Genomic DNA, 19,007 nt, shown 5'->3' with positions numbered 1-19,007 from the left:
GAAAGAGCCCCCTGCCTCCACCACAGACAAAATTATCACTTCATTTCTGCAGTTCTTTGTACTCCACTTTCTTATTAAACAAGTGAGTGTCCAAAATGGAAAAATTCTCATCTCCATTTTATAGCAGAAGAAATACTGTGGTGAGGACAGATTTTCTAGACTCGGACAGTGGTGATAGAGTGACATTTGAACCCAGTCTGCGTTCAGAAGCCTCAAGGGTCCCCCCATGAGGTCACAGGTGCTCAGTCTTCTAGAAGTGGCTTTTCCAGGTTGTATATGATATCTAACAGCTCTTAAAACTTCCGAGAGCCCTCATCGGTAAAATGATAATGTGGCCTCTTTCCGCTTCAAGTGAGATAATAAATGTGAAAGTGCTTCAAAGTTGTTTTTTCCCATGATGCCACAGAAGACGTTATATCAGTACCAGAAATGGTATGTAGCTGTAAGCATGGCATAGACAGTTTTGTGTTCTGTATAAAAGTTCTTAACTGAGGCGAGTACACGGGGTTTATTATACTGGTCTTCCTACTTTAGTATGTTGCTGAAAATTTCCATAGAGAGGAGGTTTATTAAAAAAGGCTTTCAGTTTGTGAAGTGCCATGTAATTATTAGTGGCATAACTATCATAATTGTTTCTATACTTGTCTTTCTTAGCTACTAGATGTTTATTTTTCTGAAGGCAAGAAATGCCTTACTCTGTATCCCATCTCCCTATGATGACATGGAGATTGTGAGAGCTCAGACAACTTCAGTTCTTGCTAAGTGACACTTTTAGGCCCAGATCATAGGATTGGCTTCCAGACAGGAGCCACGTTAGAAGGGTGCCTGCCCTTCTGGTGTTTCAGTGATTAAATCCCACTGGCCGAGGGCCACAGTGGATTTGTACAAGTTAAATTTCTCTATGACAAAACAGTTCTATCATGAGGTTTTAAGCTCCTCTAGCAGAAGTGGTCAGGGTCCCCAGCCTCTGGGGGTGGCCTTCCAGATGTGGTCTGTGTTGTGACTATACAGATCTCTTGTCCACACAATTTTTTTTTCATCTGTCTATCGAGCACTGTCAGTATTGACAGCTGCTGCCTCAGTCTGTATACATGGCTGTGATTTATAAAATTCTTACTCTTGTACGTGTATATTGTGATAGCAAAAACTTAGGAGAAAAATTGGCAATTGTTATTTTTATAGATACCTCACATATATATGTATGTCTGTGCAATTAAGCTCTTGGATGTAGAATCTCTGGGTCAAGAGAGATGTGTGTGTTTACAATTTTTTTGATAGCCATTGCCCTCCATACCAGATGGTAGTAATTCACTCCCCGGAAGTGTGCAGGAGGAGTGCAGATTTGTGCTCACTCTTGCCTGCTAGTATAGTGTATCAAACTCTTTGACCTTTGCTGTCTTATAGGTATAATGTTTTCTTTTGTACCCTGACTTTTCATGTTTAAAATCCATTTTCTGGAGAGTGACCACTAATAGGTACAGCATTTCTTGTGAGGGCGATAAATGTTATGGAATTAGATAGTGGTGATGATTTCATAACCTCTGTGACTATACTAAATCCACTGACTTGTATTCTTTAAAAGGGTGAAGTTTATGGTGTGTTAATTGTATCTCGCTAACGCTGCTATTTAAAAAAATAAAACCCATTTGTATTTTCTTTTCTGCAAACTGACTTCATTTCCTTTGTTTTTCTGCTCCTTTTCAAATAGAAAATTAATTTTGTGTTTTTGTTAATGTTACATGTATTTTTCTCCATTGGCCATTTGCTTTTATGATCTTGATGCCTTGTTTTTTGCGCTCTTTTAACCATGCAGAAAATTTTCATTTTTATATGGTTGGTCAAATTTCTTTTTTTTCTTTCTTTTTTTTTTTTAAAGAAATTCTGAGGTGGATTTTTGTACTTGGAACGGTTTTTCTTCAATATTACTTATTTTTAAACCACCATGTTTCTCTGGCTCTTCTGTATTTCCTCTTCCTTACATATTTAAATCTTTGATTTAGTTGGAATTTATTTGGGCATAAGTTGTGAAGGGATACAGCTTTTTTTTTTTACCCCCTTGGATGATAACCCAGTTGCCCCTACACTATTTTTTAATAATCCATTTTACCCCATTGACTTGAAATTGCTCTTTTATCTTTTACTAAATTCTTTTAGGTATTTGGGTCTAATTTCTAGACTTTTTTCCCTGTCTCATTATTCTTATCATTTTTGTGTTACTCTCACACTGTTTTAATTACTTTAAATGTAAAGGCTAGTCCAGGTTTTACTGTTTAAAAAGTTTTCCCAGTCATTCTTGATTTCCCCTAAGTGAATGAATTTCAGAAGCAGCCTTTTTTTTTTAGAAGCAGCATTTTTAAGATTTTAAAAATCCTATTAATATTTTGTGGTTATTTATACATAGATAGGATTTTTTTGTGTGTGCATGTCTTATGTCTGCTCATACCTTCAGAGAAATGTGAAATAATAGTGACCATAGAAATCCTCAGATTGTCTCCCTGAGTGTAATGGGCATGCTTTAGACGTTATATTAACATTTATAAGTGAAATTGGTCAGTATAGTTCTTTTGTTTTTCTTCACCATGTTTGGTTTTATTATCTTAGAAATGATTTTTTTGTGTGTGCATGTCTTATGTCTGCTCATACCTTCAGAGAAATGTGAAATAATAGTGACCATAGAAATCCTCAGATTGTCTCCCTGAGTGTAATGGGCATGCTTTAGACGTTATATTAACATTTATAAGTGAAATTGGTCAGTATAGTTCTTTTGTTTTTCTTCACCATGTTTGGTTTTATTATCTTAGAAATTATTTTAAAACTTTTTTTTTTTTTTTTTAATCTGCTGTGGAATTATTTAAATATCATTGGTGTTGTCCTTAAAAGGTTTGGTGGTAAAATTCATCTGTGAAACTGAGTGGGGGCTCCTATTTTTGGGGAGGTAGTCCTTAGTGATTTGTTCTACTTCTCATGTAATCAGTCTGTTTTCTTTGTTGGGACCAATTTTGGTAACTAATGTTTTCCTTAAAAATTACCCATTTTACTTAAGTTTTTGGACATATGCATAGATGAGCCATAGTGTTCTCATGTTTCTCTTAACTATCTTATTTTATGTTCTTTTTATTGATTTCTTTGTTCTTTCTTACAGGAACAGGAAGTATAGTGGTCATTATGGTTAGCTACCCAAAAGGAAAAGAAATTTTGGATCTGGTGCAAAAAGGAATTTCTGTCAAGATGACCATAGAGGTTGGCACCCGTCACGTACAGGAGTTCATTAGTGGGCAGTCTGTGGTGTTTGTGGCCATTGCCTTCATCACCATGATGATTATCTCATTAGCCTGGCTAATATTTTACTATATACAGCGTTTCCTGTATACTGGCTCACAGTTCGGAAGTCAGGTAATTATGAATGACTCTTTTTAACTTTACTTTTTAAAAGATATTTTGTAAGTTTTCCTATATATATTGCTTGAAGTTATATGGGACCCTATTCTTAATTTTATTTTCACTCATTGATATTTAAGCATCAATATGATCTTTCTGAAAATAAGTTCTTAGTTAGAATGTATTAAATTTTCTGTTCTGTGAGAAATTAGATACCTTTAAATCTGGGTCACTTTTTGCACATTTTGCTCCTGCAGATACCCTCTTTGTCCTTTTCCAGATATAAAGGAATGACAGGCATGAGGTTGAGGGGACCTGGTTCTGTGTTTATAAAGAGAACCCAGGGCCCCAAGGCGATGAGCAGAGTGGGAGGGCCTTTTTTGTCTCCCTTTGTGGAGCAACTTTCAAAGTCATTTATCTGCAGACACTGTCTCAGTAATAGCTAAGAGGAGGACAGGTGAGGAGCCAGAGGCTCCCAAAGGCAGGCCTTTTAAATTTCACACTCACCTCTGTTTCTTGAAAAGTTGCACTTCCTGGCTTTGTGGCTGTGGTCAGTCATTTCGGGGTCATTATCTATCTTATGACTAGGAAACCTCTTACCTTTTAGGTGTTTATAGATGGGCATGTTGTGGCCCCATCCTTGGCTTACTACTTTCTTGCCAGTATTTAAACATAAGAATTGGAATTGGGTTCTCTTTCAGACATGAAATTGAAAATAAGTATTCTTGATCAAGCAGCTCTTAAAATTATATCTGGCTGTTTTATACATTAAGACTTATATAGTAATTTTTAAAGTTATTTCCATTGTAATCATTTAACTTTGCTTTTTAAATTAATTTTTCCTATCAGCGTCCTTATATGATTTTTTAAAAATAATGATTTAACATAAAATTTTCAATTATGATATATATTTTTTTCCTATCTAAGAGCCATAGAAAAGAAACCAAGAAAGTTATTGGCCAGCTTCCACTTCATACTATAAAGCATGGAGAAAAGGTACCACTTTTATGGGTTTTTTTGTTTGTTTTAGTTTGGTTTAGATTAGACTGTATGTCTGTGTGTCTTAGTAATGTTTTCCAATTTGCTAAATTCACAGTATTGAACATGTGGAGTTTTGGCTTGTTGGAGTTAGTACTAACTTTATATGTGTTTACTTTAAAGCAGGCTTGTCAGCAGTATGCGACGAGCCTTTCAGACCTGTGCTTTTTGAATTTACATATGGGTAATTGAATTTAAATTAATTTACATACAGCTAAACTTAAAATTCATATATCCAATGGAATATTACTCTGCCATTAAAATGAAATCCTACCATTTTCAGCGGTGTGATGGACCTAGATGTTGTTATGCTGAGTGAAATAAGTCAGAGAAAGATAAATACCATATGATTTCATTTACATGAGGAATCTAAGGGACAAAAATAAACTATAATCAAAAAACACAGATATAGAGGAAAATCTGGTGAAGGGGAAGGGGAATGGGGACTGGGAGAAAGGGATGAAGGGTTAAAAATGACAAATTAGTAGTTGATAGTCATAGGATGGGGAGCACTGCATAGTGAATGCAGTTAGTGTTAATGTAATGGCTAGATGGAGAGCCAGAAGAGAGAAAGAGCAATTAGGATTGTTTTATAAACGATATAAATGCCTAACCAATGTACTGTATACTTGAAACTTAAAAAAACAAAAACAAAAACAAAACAGGTTTAAGGAGGAGGGAGCAATCAACTGAGTCAAGTACTGGGAGAAGGGCTAGTAAGTCAAGGATGGAGGGGGAGAGGGTTAACTTGATTAGGCACGATGAAGATGGCGAAATGTGTTATAGGCAAAACAGGAAATAACAAATGCTCTTCATGTCTTCATTGTACATCTACATATTACGCAAAACTGGGCGTGATAAGACATTTGCTAAATGAAAAATAATTTTAAAATGGTAAAGGTAATATAATATTATTAAAAATCATGAAAAAAAAAAACCAACTTAAAATTCGGTTCCTCCTTCACACTAGCTACGTTCAAATGCTCAAATAGCCAGTTTGGCTGGTTCCTACCATCCTGGACTGGGCTGATATGTCTGTTATCGAAGAAAGTTCTACCTGTTGGTCAGACCCGATGACATAAAAGAAGATAAAGAACTTAAGGTCTCCACCACAGACCCTTGAAAATTTAAATTCTTCTCTGTTGAATCTGAGACATGTCCTTTTTTTCTGAGGCCCTTAATTAATAGAAGATATTGGGATTTGTGGAGGAGAGAAAAGATGTTTTTAAAGATACTTTTTTTTTTTTTTTTTTTACAAAAGAAACATTGTTTTAGAGTTCTCAGTTTATTAATCCTCTGATGAAAAATCTGATCACCACGGATGTCACTGAACGAATCTTTATTTCTTCTGTTGCCCATTTTCCACCTCACTTTTTGCCAGTACCAACACTGGCCTTTGTAGTCCCCCTAACTTTCTTCATTCTGTTCTTCCGTTCCTTTCGCTGTTTTCTTGAGGTCTTCCTCTTCTCATACAGGCCATGTCCTACAAGTCTATGTTTGGGTTCATTTCTCTTTGCATAATCCAAGGAATTATAAATCATGCCACAACTGGTTGGCCACCACCGAAATGGGTTCAGAATCCAAATATGAAGATGACATCTGGTGTGATCTTGTACATTTTTGGCTAATTTTTCCCAAATTTCTGTCTTAAGTACTGTTGCCTTTCCAGGATGAAGGATGTTGATGATCATTTGTTTCCATTGAAGTAGCCTATTGGTCATGAAATTCCTGGTATGGATAGATAACGTGTTGTTCATGATGGCGGGAGGCCCTCAAGCATTAGAGAGTAGATTCCTTAAAATGAGAGGAGTAGCTAACACAGTAGTGTTTATTCTTTTAATAGTGCATCTCGCCACGAACTATGACAACTGTGTTGACATAGCTATAGTTTGGTTCAGTGATTTTGATAATTCATTTTATCTCACTTTTTTTGAACCACACTGTATTCTGTCTTCTAGTCTCCCTTCAAAAAAAAAAACAAAACTGCACTTATGGTAGATATCACTTCCTCTCATCTACTAAACACATTAATTTATAAACCTTTGATTTGAAAACTTTGGAATCTGATATTAATGGTTTATGTGATAGCTTTAATATTAAGATACTCCTGGAATTGTATTGTTGGCTGCCATCCTTTCCCTAATGCATTGTAGTAACAGTTGAGTTTTAATAGTTTGTACAAGGTGTCTTTCCATGCACATGCACCAAAAGTTTTTAAAGTTTCCCATCTTATGGGTTAAGGTTCTCATCCAATTTACAAATCAAAGATCCAGGGGGAGAGAGAGTCTCCAGTGAATTCCTGTGACGAACTGCATGCATTCTGCATAGCCAGTGACTTAACAAGCATGTAGTTTTATGTTCCTCTTGAATGGGTCTTCTACTCTCCATTATCAGCAAATCACAGTTCTTAAATGTAAGAATTCGTAGATTCATATGTATAATATACTGAATTGAGTCTTTCAGAATATACATAAATTGATACTATTCTCTTCCTATACAGAACATTTTTGAAAATCTGCTTCCACAGACTTTTTTAAAAGCTATCAAATTAATGGCTTAAAAAAGAGGATTCATAAATGGTCCATGAAGTATAAACATGGATTTTCTGATGATTTTATATTTTAAACTTATACAGAAAAGTGTTATTTTTCTTACATCTTCATCTTGTCCAGTTCTAGAAACTAGTATTCTAATTTTTCTTCTTATACATTCACAGTAATATATAAGCTTGCAAACTATCAGGGACTTTAAAAGTTATTTTATCACTCTTGCATGGCATATGATAAATGAGTGATATTTACTTTAGTTACAATATAATTTTAAGTGTTATCAAGTTCATTTAATATAATCTTTGATAACAGTCTATAAAATCATTCTTGATTGCTGGCTTGTTAACAAGTCAAGCACATGGCTAAATATATTTTTTTTAATAATTATGTACATATGGTATAGCCAAGTTCCATAAAATTATCTTGCTAGAGTTGTAGCCATCTGTAGAATCCTGAGAATGAGAATTTCATTGGCCTGTCTTGGTCAGCTGACCACTCTGGCCCTGCCTGCTTTGGTTGATGGGATGTGGTCAGGTAGATAGATCTAGGGGGTATGCAAGAAAGTGGGAGTTGCCCCCCAAAAAGGTCTATAAACCATAGGTTCTTAGAAGTGGAAATTTTGTCCCAAGACTGCTTCCTTCCCTATAATTTTTGTTTCTTTTTACCTTTGTTAATTTGATAGGTGAAAATCTGTAACTTAATTTGTAATTTTTGTCATAAGAAGGTGAATATTTTCAGATGCTTAGCCATTTGCATCTTCTCATTTGCAAGTTGTAACCTGTTCTTCAGCCAGTTCTCATGAACGTGCTCTAGATTTTGTTTTTGGTAATTCCAGGAAACAAGCAGCTTATTGGACATTCATTCTCTCTATAAGTTTTATATTTGAAAAATAACTTATCATAGTAAAGCAGGCATTTGCATTTCTAAAGCCCTTAAAACATGAACACTAGCCTTGTACATAAACAATTTTCATGTCTGATTAGACAATGAAATTTTTAAAAATTTTCAGCCAGGTTCTTTAAATATTCTTGATAGTGGTAAAAAGTAACTACTGAGTAAAAATTGTGACTTTATTTTCAGGTTGTACCATTGTAGACTAGAATTCATCATTGTTTTAACAAGGATATACTATACACCCAGATAAGTAAACTCTTTCCTCTTCTTTTTACAGGGAATCGATGTTGAAGCTGAAAATTGTGCAGTGTGTATTGAAAATTTTAAAGTAAAGGATGTTATCAGAATTCTGCCATGCAAGTATGTTCTTGTTACCTCATTACTTGACAGCTTTCAGATTTCCAGTAATAGGGTTTTCATGTCTTTATGACATGAAAGTCTTGCTATCGTAATGACCTCATGTTGATCTCATCCTTTAGAAAAGACATTTCCAGCCTTCAAGGCCCCTGTATTTATATACTGCTTTAAAATTGCTTTGTGTCTATGGCCATGCTATCCTGAACAAGCCTGATCCTGTCTGATCTCAGAAGCTAAGCAAGGTCGGGCCAGGTTAGTACTTGAATGGGAGACCACCTAGGAAGACCAGATGCTGTAGGCCTAAAAAATGAGGGATTGTAAGGTGACAAGGTCCTTGCAATCTGTGAGGTCAACCAAGGGTTGCCTCGCCTAAAAAAAATAAATTGCTTAGCTTAGGAAACTGTAATTGACTATTGAGACCCATTATATATCTTTGTCATGGATTGGCTTTTTAAAAAGAGTGCTGTGTAAGGAGCAAGGAAACTGAAACATGACAGGTGAAGGCATTGTGAGAGGGCCAGAAAGGGTGGCAGAAAGTAGGTCAGGGAAGGCAGTGGTTTGCTGTTATTTGCTCCCTGGGTTTAGGTTCTTTTGGGGATTGTGTAAAATAAATATTCCTCCTCTTACTCTAGGTATGTTAGAGGATTTTTTTTTTTCCAGCAACAGGAAGTTACGTTTCCTTTTTAATGGAGAATTCGATAACTTTAAAAATTGCTTTGTTAGCAGTAGGCTGTACAAAAATTATAATATGTTTAGGTCCGATCAGTTTTAATTACACTTCGCACCAAGTAGAAGCAAGTTCTGAGTAAATATATAATTATATTTGCTTGATGTTTGCTAAGTACTTTAATATATGTGTAAGTACTTTATAGTAGGTTACATTCTCAATAATTGTGAAGGAAATGAATAAATATCAGAATAACAAAATTAAAGTTTCCCGAATAAAAATATAACTTAAATCTACAGGTATTTAGAGGGCATTGGTGTGATGAGTACTTAATGAATGACTTGGGGTCAGTATAGGTCGATTATGTCCTATAGGAAATTATTAAAATAGAAAAGAATTTTTACTCTAGGCTGGTTTAGGGTGCAAATCTTTCTGACTTAATGTTTAGGATGCTGCAAAAAAGAGGCAACTCGAGGCTAAATTCCTGGCATCAGAGATATCCTGATTTTTGTATTTCACTTGGGTTTTGTATTTGACCTTCATGAGCAGATATGGGACATGTGCACATTTTCTGGCCTCCTTCTTAGGGATTTTGGCTCCCCACCCTTTTTCTCCTGTGCTTTATTGAACAAATTCTCCAGTAATGCCAACATATTTCTTTTATGTTTTTATAAAATAATTCCTTTGGTGAGTTACTTTCAGTTTGAAAATGCAAAGGTCAAAAGAGAAGCTGGACTAGGCTGTATTGTGTTACTTAAGTACTGTTATTTTTAACTGTTCTGGCAGATTTTTGTGTGATAAACTACTGAGTATTTCCTGTGCCCAGCACATTATACATTTGCTCCTCAGAACAGCCTGTGGTGTCGGTGCAGAGGTCAAGGACTAGTCCAGAGTCACAGCATCAAGTCATACAGCTGGTATTTGAGCCCTATCTGCCTGGCTCCAATACCCGAACTCTTAGCTCCTCAATTTTGTCACATAAGAGCCAATTAGACAAATCATTAAAAGAAGAAAATACATAAATGATTTTTCTTTTTTTTGATTCTGAAAGGGATAGGTGTTCATTATAGAAAAATTTAGAGTATACAAAAATACATAAGACAGAATATAAATTTTTTTAAGCCTGCAACCCAAAGATGATTTGTTAATGTTTTGCTGTATTTCCATTTGAGCCATTTGATGGACTTGTATAAGATGCTATCAGTTTAATATTACTTTATTCCTATTAGTTTACCGTTGGTTTACTTATGCCATATTTGTTCCCAAAAGAGTGTCAAAAGCACATAAAAATACAACCTAGCATGAGGCAAAAATAAAACTCGCTATTTTTGTGGAACAAAGGGGAAATTACTCTTTACGAGTCTAATGTAGAAAATAGAATAGATAAGTATTTAGGGTAAGTGAATAGAACTAGAATGTTGATTTGACGTTATTTAATTTGTAATGAAAAGATAAGTTGATAGAATGTGTTATTTCCTTTATAAGATATAAACATTTATTTTAAAACATTAACACATACTTAATTTTTTTAGGCATATTTTTCATAGAATATGCATTGACCCATGGCTTTTGGATCACCGCACGTGTCCAATGTGTAAACTTGATGTCATCAAAGCCCTGGGATATTGGGTTTGTTACATTTTTGTTTATATTCATTCAGTCTGCCCCCGTTCTTCCTGAGAGATAAAATTTCATTACTGACCAGAGGCAAGAGGGATGGGCTAAATAGTTCTGACATCCTTGTGGTTCCTGAAGAAATTTTCCTCTTTATTAAAAATGAATTCTTTAGAAATTCCAAAAAATTAATGAACTAAATTTGTGATTGTAGAATAATATGCTAGATGTTTCTTCAGTTTTTAATTACTCGGAGCACTATATTTTGGTACAATGCTTTGCAGAACATATATGTGCTAGTCAGTCTCCTCCTATAAAGAGGAATTATAAAATGTTTGAAATGGAAGGAGCCTCAGACATTTCTGACTCAAGGTGTACATCTTCTATATATATGAGGAAGCCTAAGCCGACAATTCCTGATACCAGTTCTCCCAATTCCTGGGTTTTAGAATTAAGTAGTGCTGGGGAAATTTATCCTGCATTGAATTTACTCCATCAGTTTGATACTCAGATGGTCATAGGGCCTTGTTCAGAAAACAAACAGGGCAAAGTGGGAGAGAGCACAGAGTAGTAGCCAGCCATGTGCTGAGTGCCGTATGAGCATCACGACGTTTGCTTCTCACAGCTCTCTGTGAGGTAAGTACTGCTGTCCCTGTCACTGATGAGAAACTCCCATGTAAGAGATGCTAAATTGCTTACCCAAGGTCACAGCTAGTTAGAGGGGATTTGGCTTTCAGACACAAGTTTGCTTAATTCCAGGGTCCAAGCTCTTAAATACTACCTTACCCATAAAGGGGGACATAGAGGGATGAAAATAGATTTTCTCCTAGATTGTTATATTTTTTATTGTTTTAGAGTCTTCATATAATCTATTAATGTCTCAAAATATTCTTGATTAAATAGTAAATAGTTTTGGAATAAAGATCTTTGAAAGACCTAATGTAAATATAAAATATACTTTTCTTCTTGCTAGAGTTTTTGGTAGTATTATAGAGTTAGAAACTGCAGAGAGGTTTTTTTATGATCATTTTATGCAACTTAAAGCCATAATGGCCGTGAGGGCTGCAGATCTTAGTGTTCCCACCCTCTAGCTTAGCATATCTGCTGAGGTGGTTTCAAGACCACAGCTCTAATTAATAACTGCTGTGGTTACCTGTGAATTGTATTTTTTAAGTGTGAGTTCTGGAATGCCCTCACCATAGGTACACAGAAAGCGGGGAGGTCAGCATTCGAGAACTGCCTTACTGAAAACTCATTTGCTTTGTTATCTAGATTGTCTTTCCTCTAAAATTTCTAATATTCACTTATTAGTTTTTAATAATGATGGCTTCGTTTAGTTTGTAACATGCCTTCTTATGGACTGGGCTCTTCTACTCTGCTCCAGACAAGCGGATGCAGCTCTCTGGGACAGCATTTAAACAGCAGAATCCAGGCAGCTTAACAGATATCTTCTTGGCCAAGTTTTCCTTCTTCTCCTTTCTCTTAGATATACTCTGAAGCTCATTTTAAGTTTTTCTTCATTAGTCATGAACTTTAAATTTGCTTTGCATTTCTGAAAATTTGCATAAAAAGAATTGCACTGATTAGCATTGAGACACTTTGATCTACATGTATATTTCATATGTTAAAATCAAGATTCTTCATTTAATTAAAAAAATTTAAAATTTTTTCCAATTATAGTTGACATTTAATATTGGTTTCAGGTGTTAGACATTTTATAACTTATAAAGTAAACCCCCTGATAAGTCTAGGACCCACCTGGCACTATACATAGTTATTACAATATTAGTGACTATATTTCCTGAGCCATACTTTTCATCCCCATGACTATTTCGTAATTACCAATTTGTACTTCTTAAGGGATTCTTCATTTTACTTAAGGTTGGGTTGCTTTCTTAGAATGTTAATTTCAGAATGCTAGAATATATCTCCCCAGAAAGCTTAATTTCTTTTTTGAAGAACAGAAACCTGTAGTAACTTTAAATCAAGTTAAGTAATTGGCCTGTCTTGCCTTTAATTTTTAAAAATCTTTTGACAAATATACTATTTTCTTTAGATCCATTGGCTCCTTCTTTGTTGGATTTTATAGTTATGACACACACTCATTTAGTGACTAAAACTAGTTTTCATTGCCAAGAAAATGGCCTCTGTGGGAGAGCCACCAGCACCCCTTCACAGAGATAGCAAAGGTGGTCCTTTCCTTTGCAGCTCTAACCACTTTGATGTGCTGTTTGTCACATGTTGTTTTCATTTGGCAAGCACTTATCAGAGGAATGCTGTCCCTGATGCTGGCTCTGAACTTGGCTCTGGGGAGACAGATGAATAAGACACAGTCCTTCTACTCTCAGACCCCTGGGGATTTCACTGTCTGGACTGGTGGGGACCAGAGTGTCTGCCCAAACGTAGCACGGTGAGAGAGGCTATGAGAACAGAGGAAAGATGTACTCTGCTGAGTGGACATGGGATGAGACAGGGAGTGGTTTTTAGAGGGGCATGCTAGCTAGATGTTAAAGGGTTTGCCTCACAGATGAGTATGTTATAGATTGAGAATGTATCCACAGGGGTGTGACCATGTGAGGTTTGAGACTGGCAGGTAGTTAATTTTGGCAGGTATTTATGTAAACTGCTTGGGTCAACTGATTAGGGTGGGCTGAGCGAATGTGGATGTTACGTCAGCTCACCAGGATTTGTTGCTGGGTGTGCCAGGAGTCACGTTCTGATACTGTTTGGTTACTGACAAGAAGGCAGCAGCGTGCCATGTGCTATTGGGGAGGTAAGGGTACTAGGACATGGCTGGAGCTGCCGTGGGAACAGCTGACCAGCAGTGCCCTTAGCCCAGAGGACAGGGGTCATGCCTGTGCAGCGTTCTCACTTGAAGCAAAGGCGACCGTCTCAGTCTGTCAAGCTTCCCAGACCCCTTGTTTTGAAGGTCGTGTTACCAGTGGGTTCATCTAACCTCACACAGCTTTGACTCTGGCATTAACCAAACAAGGTTTCTGGATAGCCCACAAATTTTGAGACCTAATGTAGTAATGGTCAAAGAGTCTTGGCCCTTTTAGTTTTTTCCTCTTTAAAGCAGCAAGTGTGAGAGGGGGCAGTAGAGGCAAACTGACAGCTGATGAACTGATGTTTTTAAGTGAACCAGAATCCATTCTGAAGCCTTGGGTTGTTTAGAAACCTCATTCATCTCTGAAACCCTAGTGCCTGCCTCGCTTTGAGAAAGGACAGCGTTGGAGGCAGTGATTAGAACTCATGGCTAAGGCTGGAAGTGGTCAGCAGACAAGACAGCCAGGCTGAGTCCCAGCCTCTGTTCAGGAAGGTGGGATGGTGTTTGGAACAAAGCTCCACTTCTGTCAACAAATAGTTTAAAAGGTGGCATTGCTTTTATCAAGGGGAAAAATAGTTTTTAAAATAAAAAACGTTTAGGTCTTAGAAAGCTGCTTGTTCAGAAGTAATTCATTTTCTGATGTCAAATGAAGACATCAGTATACTTTTTGCCATATTCTGGGTATAAAAGTAAACATTTTATATGAATTATGAGCAAAAGATGATAGATAAGCTTTGATTGTATTACTTAGACAGTTTCTTTTGTTCTAACTCAAGGGAGAGCTTGAGGACGGGCAGGAGATGCCTGTTCCAGAATTGGCCCCTGGGAGTGTTGTGGCTGCAGATTTGAGTATTGCTGTCCAAGAAGATGACAGAAGTGACGGGAGCAACTCACCATTGTCCTCCACTAATGAACCCGTAGCACAGTGCGGTACCAGGTTTAAGGAAGATTCAGGTGAAAACACAGCCTTACTAGGTAAGTAGCCTGCAGATTATAAAACGAACTCATGTTATCAGTTGTTGAAAGAAAATAAATAACATGTAGAAAAAAAACAAAAATGAAAATCATAATCTTACACCTGGAAATACCATTTTAACATTTCAATAAATATCTTTTTAGCTTTTTTCTGTTTAAGGATGGAGAGAATGTCATTTTATGTGCTATTAGGTCACCTATTTCTCAGTGTATGAAGTTCTTCCTGTATCAATAGATACATGATTTTGTATAGCTACATAGTATTACATTTTGGATTTACTGTGGTTATTTCTTTAAACTAAACCCTGTTGATGGACTTTTATTATCAGTGACACTTCTAAATCATTATTCATATTTGTTTACCACTTGTCTAATTGTCTTCTATCATTCTATCACAGCCTTCCCGACCTGAATTATAGTTTACAGAATACGCATAAAGAGCAAAGCAATGATCCCTTTGGGAAGTTTTTTAAAGAACCTATGATAATTTTTTTTTTCTTATTAATATTTGCTTTAATTTTTTTAAACCCATTTTTTAAAACAAGTGTCTAGTCCAATTTGGGCACTTCAGAGTTTGGAGAATCCCAGGATGCTTGGTGAATTGCATTTTTTTTTTTTTTTTTCATAACTGATGAGATTACCTTTTTTCATATTTATTGGTCGTTTGTTCTTTTTGAGTTGCCCATTTCATCCTTTTTTTATACTGATTCTGAGAGCACTTTGGACTTTATATTGTATTATACACACACCCCATCCTGATTTCTGTATCTTTGACTTGCTGATGTATTTTGCTTAGCTAGAAATTTAAAATTTTTATTTAGTTCAACTTCTCATTCTTCCATGATTTTGCCTTTGATAGCATGCTAACTTAGGAAAACCTTTCTCATTTCAGGATTATAAAAATATTAATTTGTTTTGCTAATATTTGTGGTTTTGTATTTTTACACTTAAATCTTTAATCCACATAATTTAAGAGATTTAACTAACCAATTTTTTCCCAAATATTTAACCAGTTGTCCTAATATTGTTTAGCAAATAACAATTATTTGTGAATAATGTTTTGATATTTGTAAAACAATGCAAATTCCTTTATCTTTATTCTTTTAAAATAATTTCTGGATTTTTCTGCATTTTCAAGATTAATTTTAAAATCATGTTTTAAGTAAAAGAAAGTCCTATCAGAATTTTTATTATAATTGAATTCATGTACAGATTATTTTACAAATTTTTGATTCTTCTGATTTTTAAATTAGCCATCCTGGAACAGGAAGTATATTTTTCCAAATCTATAATTTTCAAACTGAATCCAGTTCTCATTTTTTATGTGTTTAGGATCTATGAGGCAAAGATAGAAATATTAGAGCTTAAGTTTTAAGTGGGTACCAAAGGAGGAAAGACAGCATTGTGAAAGAAAGAGAGACTAGACTCAGGGAATTAGAAAGCTGGGAGGTTGGTCCTTTGCAGGCATTGTCCTAACCAGGGCTCTGGCCTCCTGCTGGGACTACGTGTGGGGGAGGGGGAGTCTCCCTGCCCCAAACACATCCTTCCTTACACAGCATTGCCTTCCATTTGGACACACCTTATTTTTAGAAATTCAATTGTATTCATTCAGCATACTGATCTAATTTTTGCTTTTGCCTTCAGTCTCTAGAAAAAAAAAGAAATTGAAATTTGTTTTCTCTAGTACTTGACCACTCTTGGGATACTTAAAGACAGATGAAACTCTCTCATCCTGATGAAACATCCTTCAAAAGCAGCCTCTAGATTTTCCTGCATTCTTGTTACCCGTAGTGCATTAATATGTCATTTTGTCAGTGTCTTTCCTCAAATGCCCTCTTAGAACTAAGACAATAAATTTCAAATAGGGGGTAGAAATGAAGGTGTGGAAAAAGAAGCCAGGTTACAAAATCACTGGAGAATGTGTTTATCTGGTCAGTGTCCCTTCCATTATCCAGTTGGCCTTGTATTGAGCTCTAATGTATGTGCGTTCAAAGAATTTTGTTCTCCTGCATTTAAGGAAGTATCTTATTACTATAGGAAACCTTTTGTGCTGAAATTATTTTCTTATTCCTTAGTAATATCAAGACTGTCTGGATTAGAATATCAGTTCCTTTCTAAGATACTTTAACCTCTCTGTGCCTCATTTGTAAAATGGAGATAGCATACAGTCTTTACCTCGTTGGGTCGATCTGTATTGCCCAATAAATGCTAGCTCTTGTATTCATGGGTGGTGACACTATCATCATCACCACAGCTACTAGTCTTACCTTTGAAAATATAGTCTAACATCACCAATGCAGACTGCATCTTTTTTTTATAGCACCATGCTGATCAGATTAATATTGATTAGACTAATACTGGAAAACATAGTGTATGTGAGAAGGATGTTTATATACTTTTCTTGACTATACACAATGCGTTGTCATTTTTACCTGTATGTTTTACTTAAATTTTTCTGTAATTTCTTGAAATACAGTCTCCAAATGAGCAACGATGTTTAATTGAAGTGCAGAATATGCCAACTGGCTAACGCTGGCTTTTGTTGCTTTGTTGTAGAAACAGGCAGGAGCGACCTTCAGCATGGGGGACCAGTCTCTTAGCGCACTTCCCTCTGACGCGGCACGGACAGAGCTTTGAATTAAAGGACATTCTATTTTTTTTACTTCAGCATATAGTTTGTATATTTGAAAATAATGTACATTCTTTTACCTTTCAGGTTTCGATTTGATAAAAAAAAAAGCTAAAATATTTTATTCTGAAAGAGACTTTTTGATTAGTCTTTATATATTTATCTACTAAAATATGTTTACGATAAACAATACGTTGTTTCAGACCATTACAGAGTTGACAACTGGGGACGGCATGCCTAAGAAAGGATGGGTGCTGTTTCTAAATACTAGACTAGCTACTATGGTACTGTATAAATGAGATTCTGTCTCTCAAGGATGGTTTTAGACTAAGCACACAGAATTTAGACTGGTTGAAGTGAAATTGTGTAAATTCAGTTTTCCCTGGAGGAAAGACTTTTCTTGTAAATGAGATGAGAGAAACCTACAGCTTTCTTGCACCTTGGTATTATATAGAGAGGTTTCGAAACCTGAGAACACGTCTTCATTGTTTTCTCTTTGGAATTAGCAGAAGAGCATTAGATAACTTTAGGGTTTACATTTTCCCCTTTCATTAATTTCTTATGATACCTTGATGGGGATGGAAATTTGTTCATTTTTTCTACAAATGAAAATGTGAAGATTCTGTATTTTACACGAGCATTAAGTTCTTCGTTGCTTTGTTAAGGAAATTGAGTAGGCAGACTGATTTTTTTTTTCTTTGTAAATGATGAATATATGGTTCCAATCGCAATTTAATGTTTATAATTTTGATTGTTGTTGTAACAAAATAAGTAAACATTTTCTCGATTAATTTTAAAGCAAACTTAATGACGCTGAGCTTGTTTAATCACCTGTCCTTCCTACTTAGGTTTGCTGTTCTTGTAGGTGAAAGGACCAGGCTAATGTAAAGCTAGCTTTCTGGAGACCACTAAGTTTATAAAGTGATTAAGTAAACATCCCCCACCCTCCCTTTTTCTGTTGAGAGTTAACTTTTTTAGAACTTGAAATTGTAGTCCTGTGTTGATTCTAAACCAGTTACTGTATATTTTTATTTTGTTGGTAAAAATAAATGTTTATTGAAAAAAAATTTTAAAGAATTTATTCTTATAGTTGTATCTAGGATATACAGTTGTTAGAGATTATTTTTTTCAAACTATTTACCATACTTAGATTGTAGCCACTCATAGTGAAATACTTGGTAAGTAAACAGTTTTACTGAAGTAAATAAACTCTGTGGACAGATTCAGTTTGTGGAGCTATCAGAAGAGAAAATTTGTCTTTGAGCTCTCATTTAAACACAACCTCAAAGTAGGTTTCCGTAATAGCCATTATCTTTGAATTTAGCCTTCTGTGGTTCACTGCGAATAGGAACATAGGTCCTTGATTTTATACCAAGTAGGTTGTTGGCTTCTTTGTATTTTAAGAAACATCCTTGGGAGAAATGCTTTAATTAACAGTTCTTCCCAGCAGCCAATGAAACTGACTTTTAAATACTATGATAGATCAAGGTCAGTTGTTTTTGATAATTACATAACTGATTTCTTAATCAGGGGCTGTCAAATATAGCTTTCCTTAATTCAAAAGTTTGGACACTAAATTATAAATAGAAGAGATTGGAAGAATTATAGTTTAATTTCTAGAAACACAAGTCTTTAATAGCAGAAAAAGAAATTAGCAGGAGATAGAAAACTCTTCAGTCTTTAAAAGGGAAAAGTTTTCCATTGATAGGTTTAAGATGGAAATATGATAAAGAATCAAATATTACCAGAATTTTTGCTAAGAAAAAGTCGTCGACATGCTGGGAACAGAGAATATAAATGAAGAACGTGTATACTAAATTAGATTTACTTAAGATTATTTATGGCAGCAATCATATTCGTTTTAACAATGGTCATAAAAGCTATTTGTTCACAAATAATGTAGAAACACTTTTTTTGGTTTTTGTTTTTTAAACTATGAAAGTTTGCAAACAGCATGTGAAAGAGGCAGCATATGCTGAACATGTAGTACTCGGTATGTAGTCTGCTGCTTCTGGGTCTTCTGCCAGAAAACCAGGAAGGATCCGGAGGAGAGGTGGAAACAGCAAGTTGTGCCAGGTA

The 19,007-nt window shown here is 35.4% G+C and overlaps 1 protein-coding gene and 1 pseudogene across 1 annotated transcript in view; both read left to right on the top strand.

Moving 5' to 3' along the window:
• Positions 1 to 19,007, top strand: part of RNF149 (ring finger protein 149) — a 40,239-nt gene that overhangs the window by 9,114 nt on the left and 12,118 nt on the right. Inside the window, exons 3-8 of the mRNA XM_025039102.1 lie at positions 3,143 to 3,393; positions 4,306 to 4,374; positions 8,137 to 8,219; positions 10,416 to 10,512; positions 14,101 to 14,299; positions 16,856 to 19,004. Coding sequence (XP_024894870.1) covers positions 3,143 to 3,393; positions 4,306 to 4,374; positions 8,137 to 8,219; positions 10,416 to 10,512; positions 14,101 to 14,299; positions 16,856 to 16,899 — 743 coding nt within the window. The 3' untranslated portion in view covers positions 16,900 to 19,004. The remainder of the gene's footprint in view (positions 1 to 3,142; positions 3,394 to 4,305; positions 4,375 to 8,136; positions 8,220 to 10,415; positions 10,513 to 14,100; positions 14,300 to 16,855; positions 19,005 to 19,007) is intronic.
• On the top strand, positions 8,399 to 8,517 carry LOC112470095 (annotated as a pseudogene).

This window comes from Pteropus alecto, unplaced genomic scaffold, assembly GCF_000325575.1.
Source record: "Pteropus alecto unplaced genomic scaffold, ASM32557v1 scaffold288, whole genome shotgun sequence".
Lineage (NCBI taxonomy): Eukaryota > Metazoa > Chordata > Mammalia > Chiroptera > Pteropodidae > Pteropus > Pteropus alecto.
Note: the sequence above shows the minus strand (reverse complement) of the source record. Positions and strands in the feature narration are given on the sequence as shown.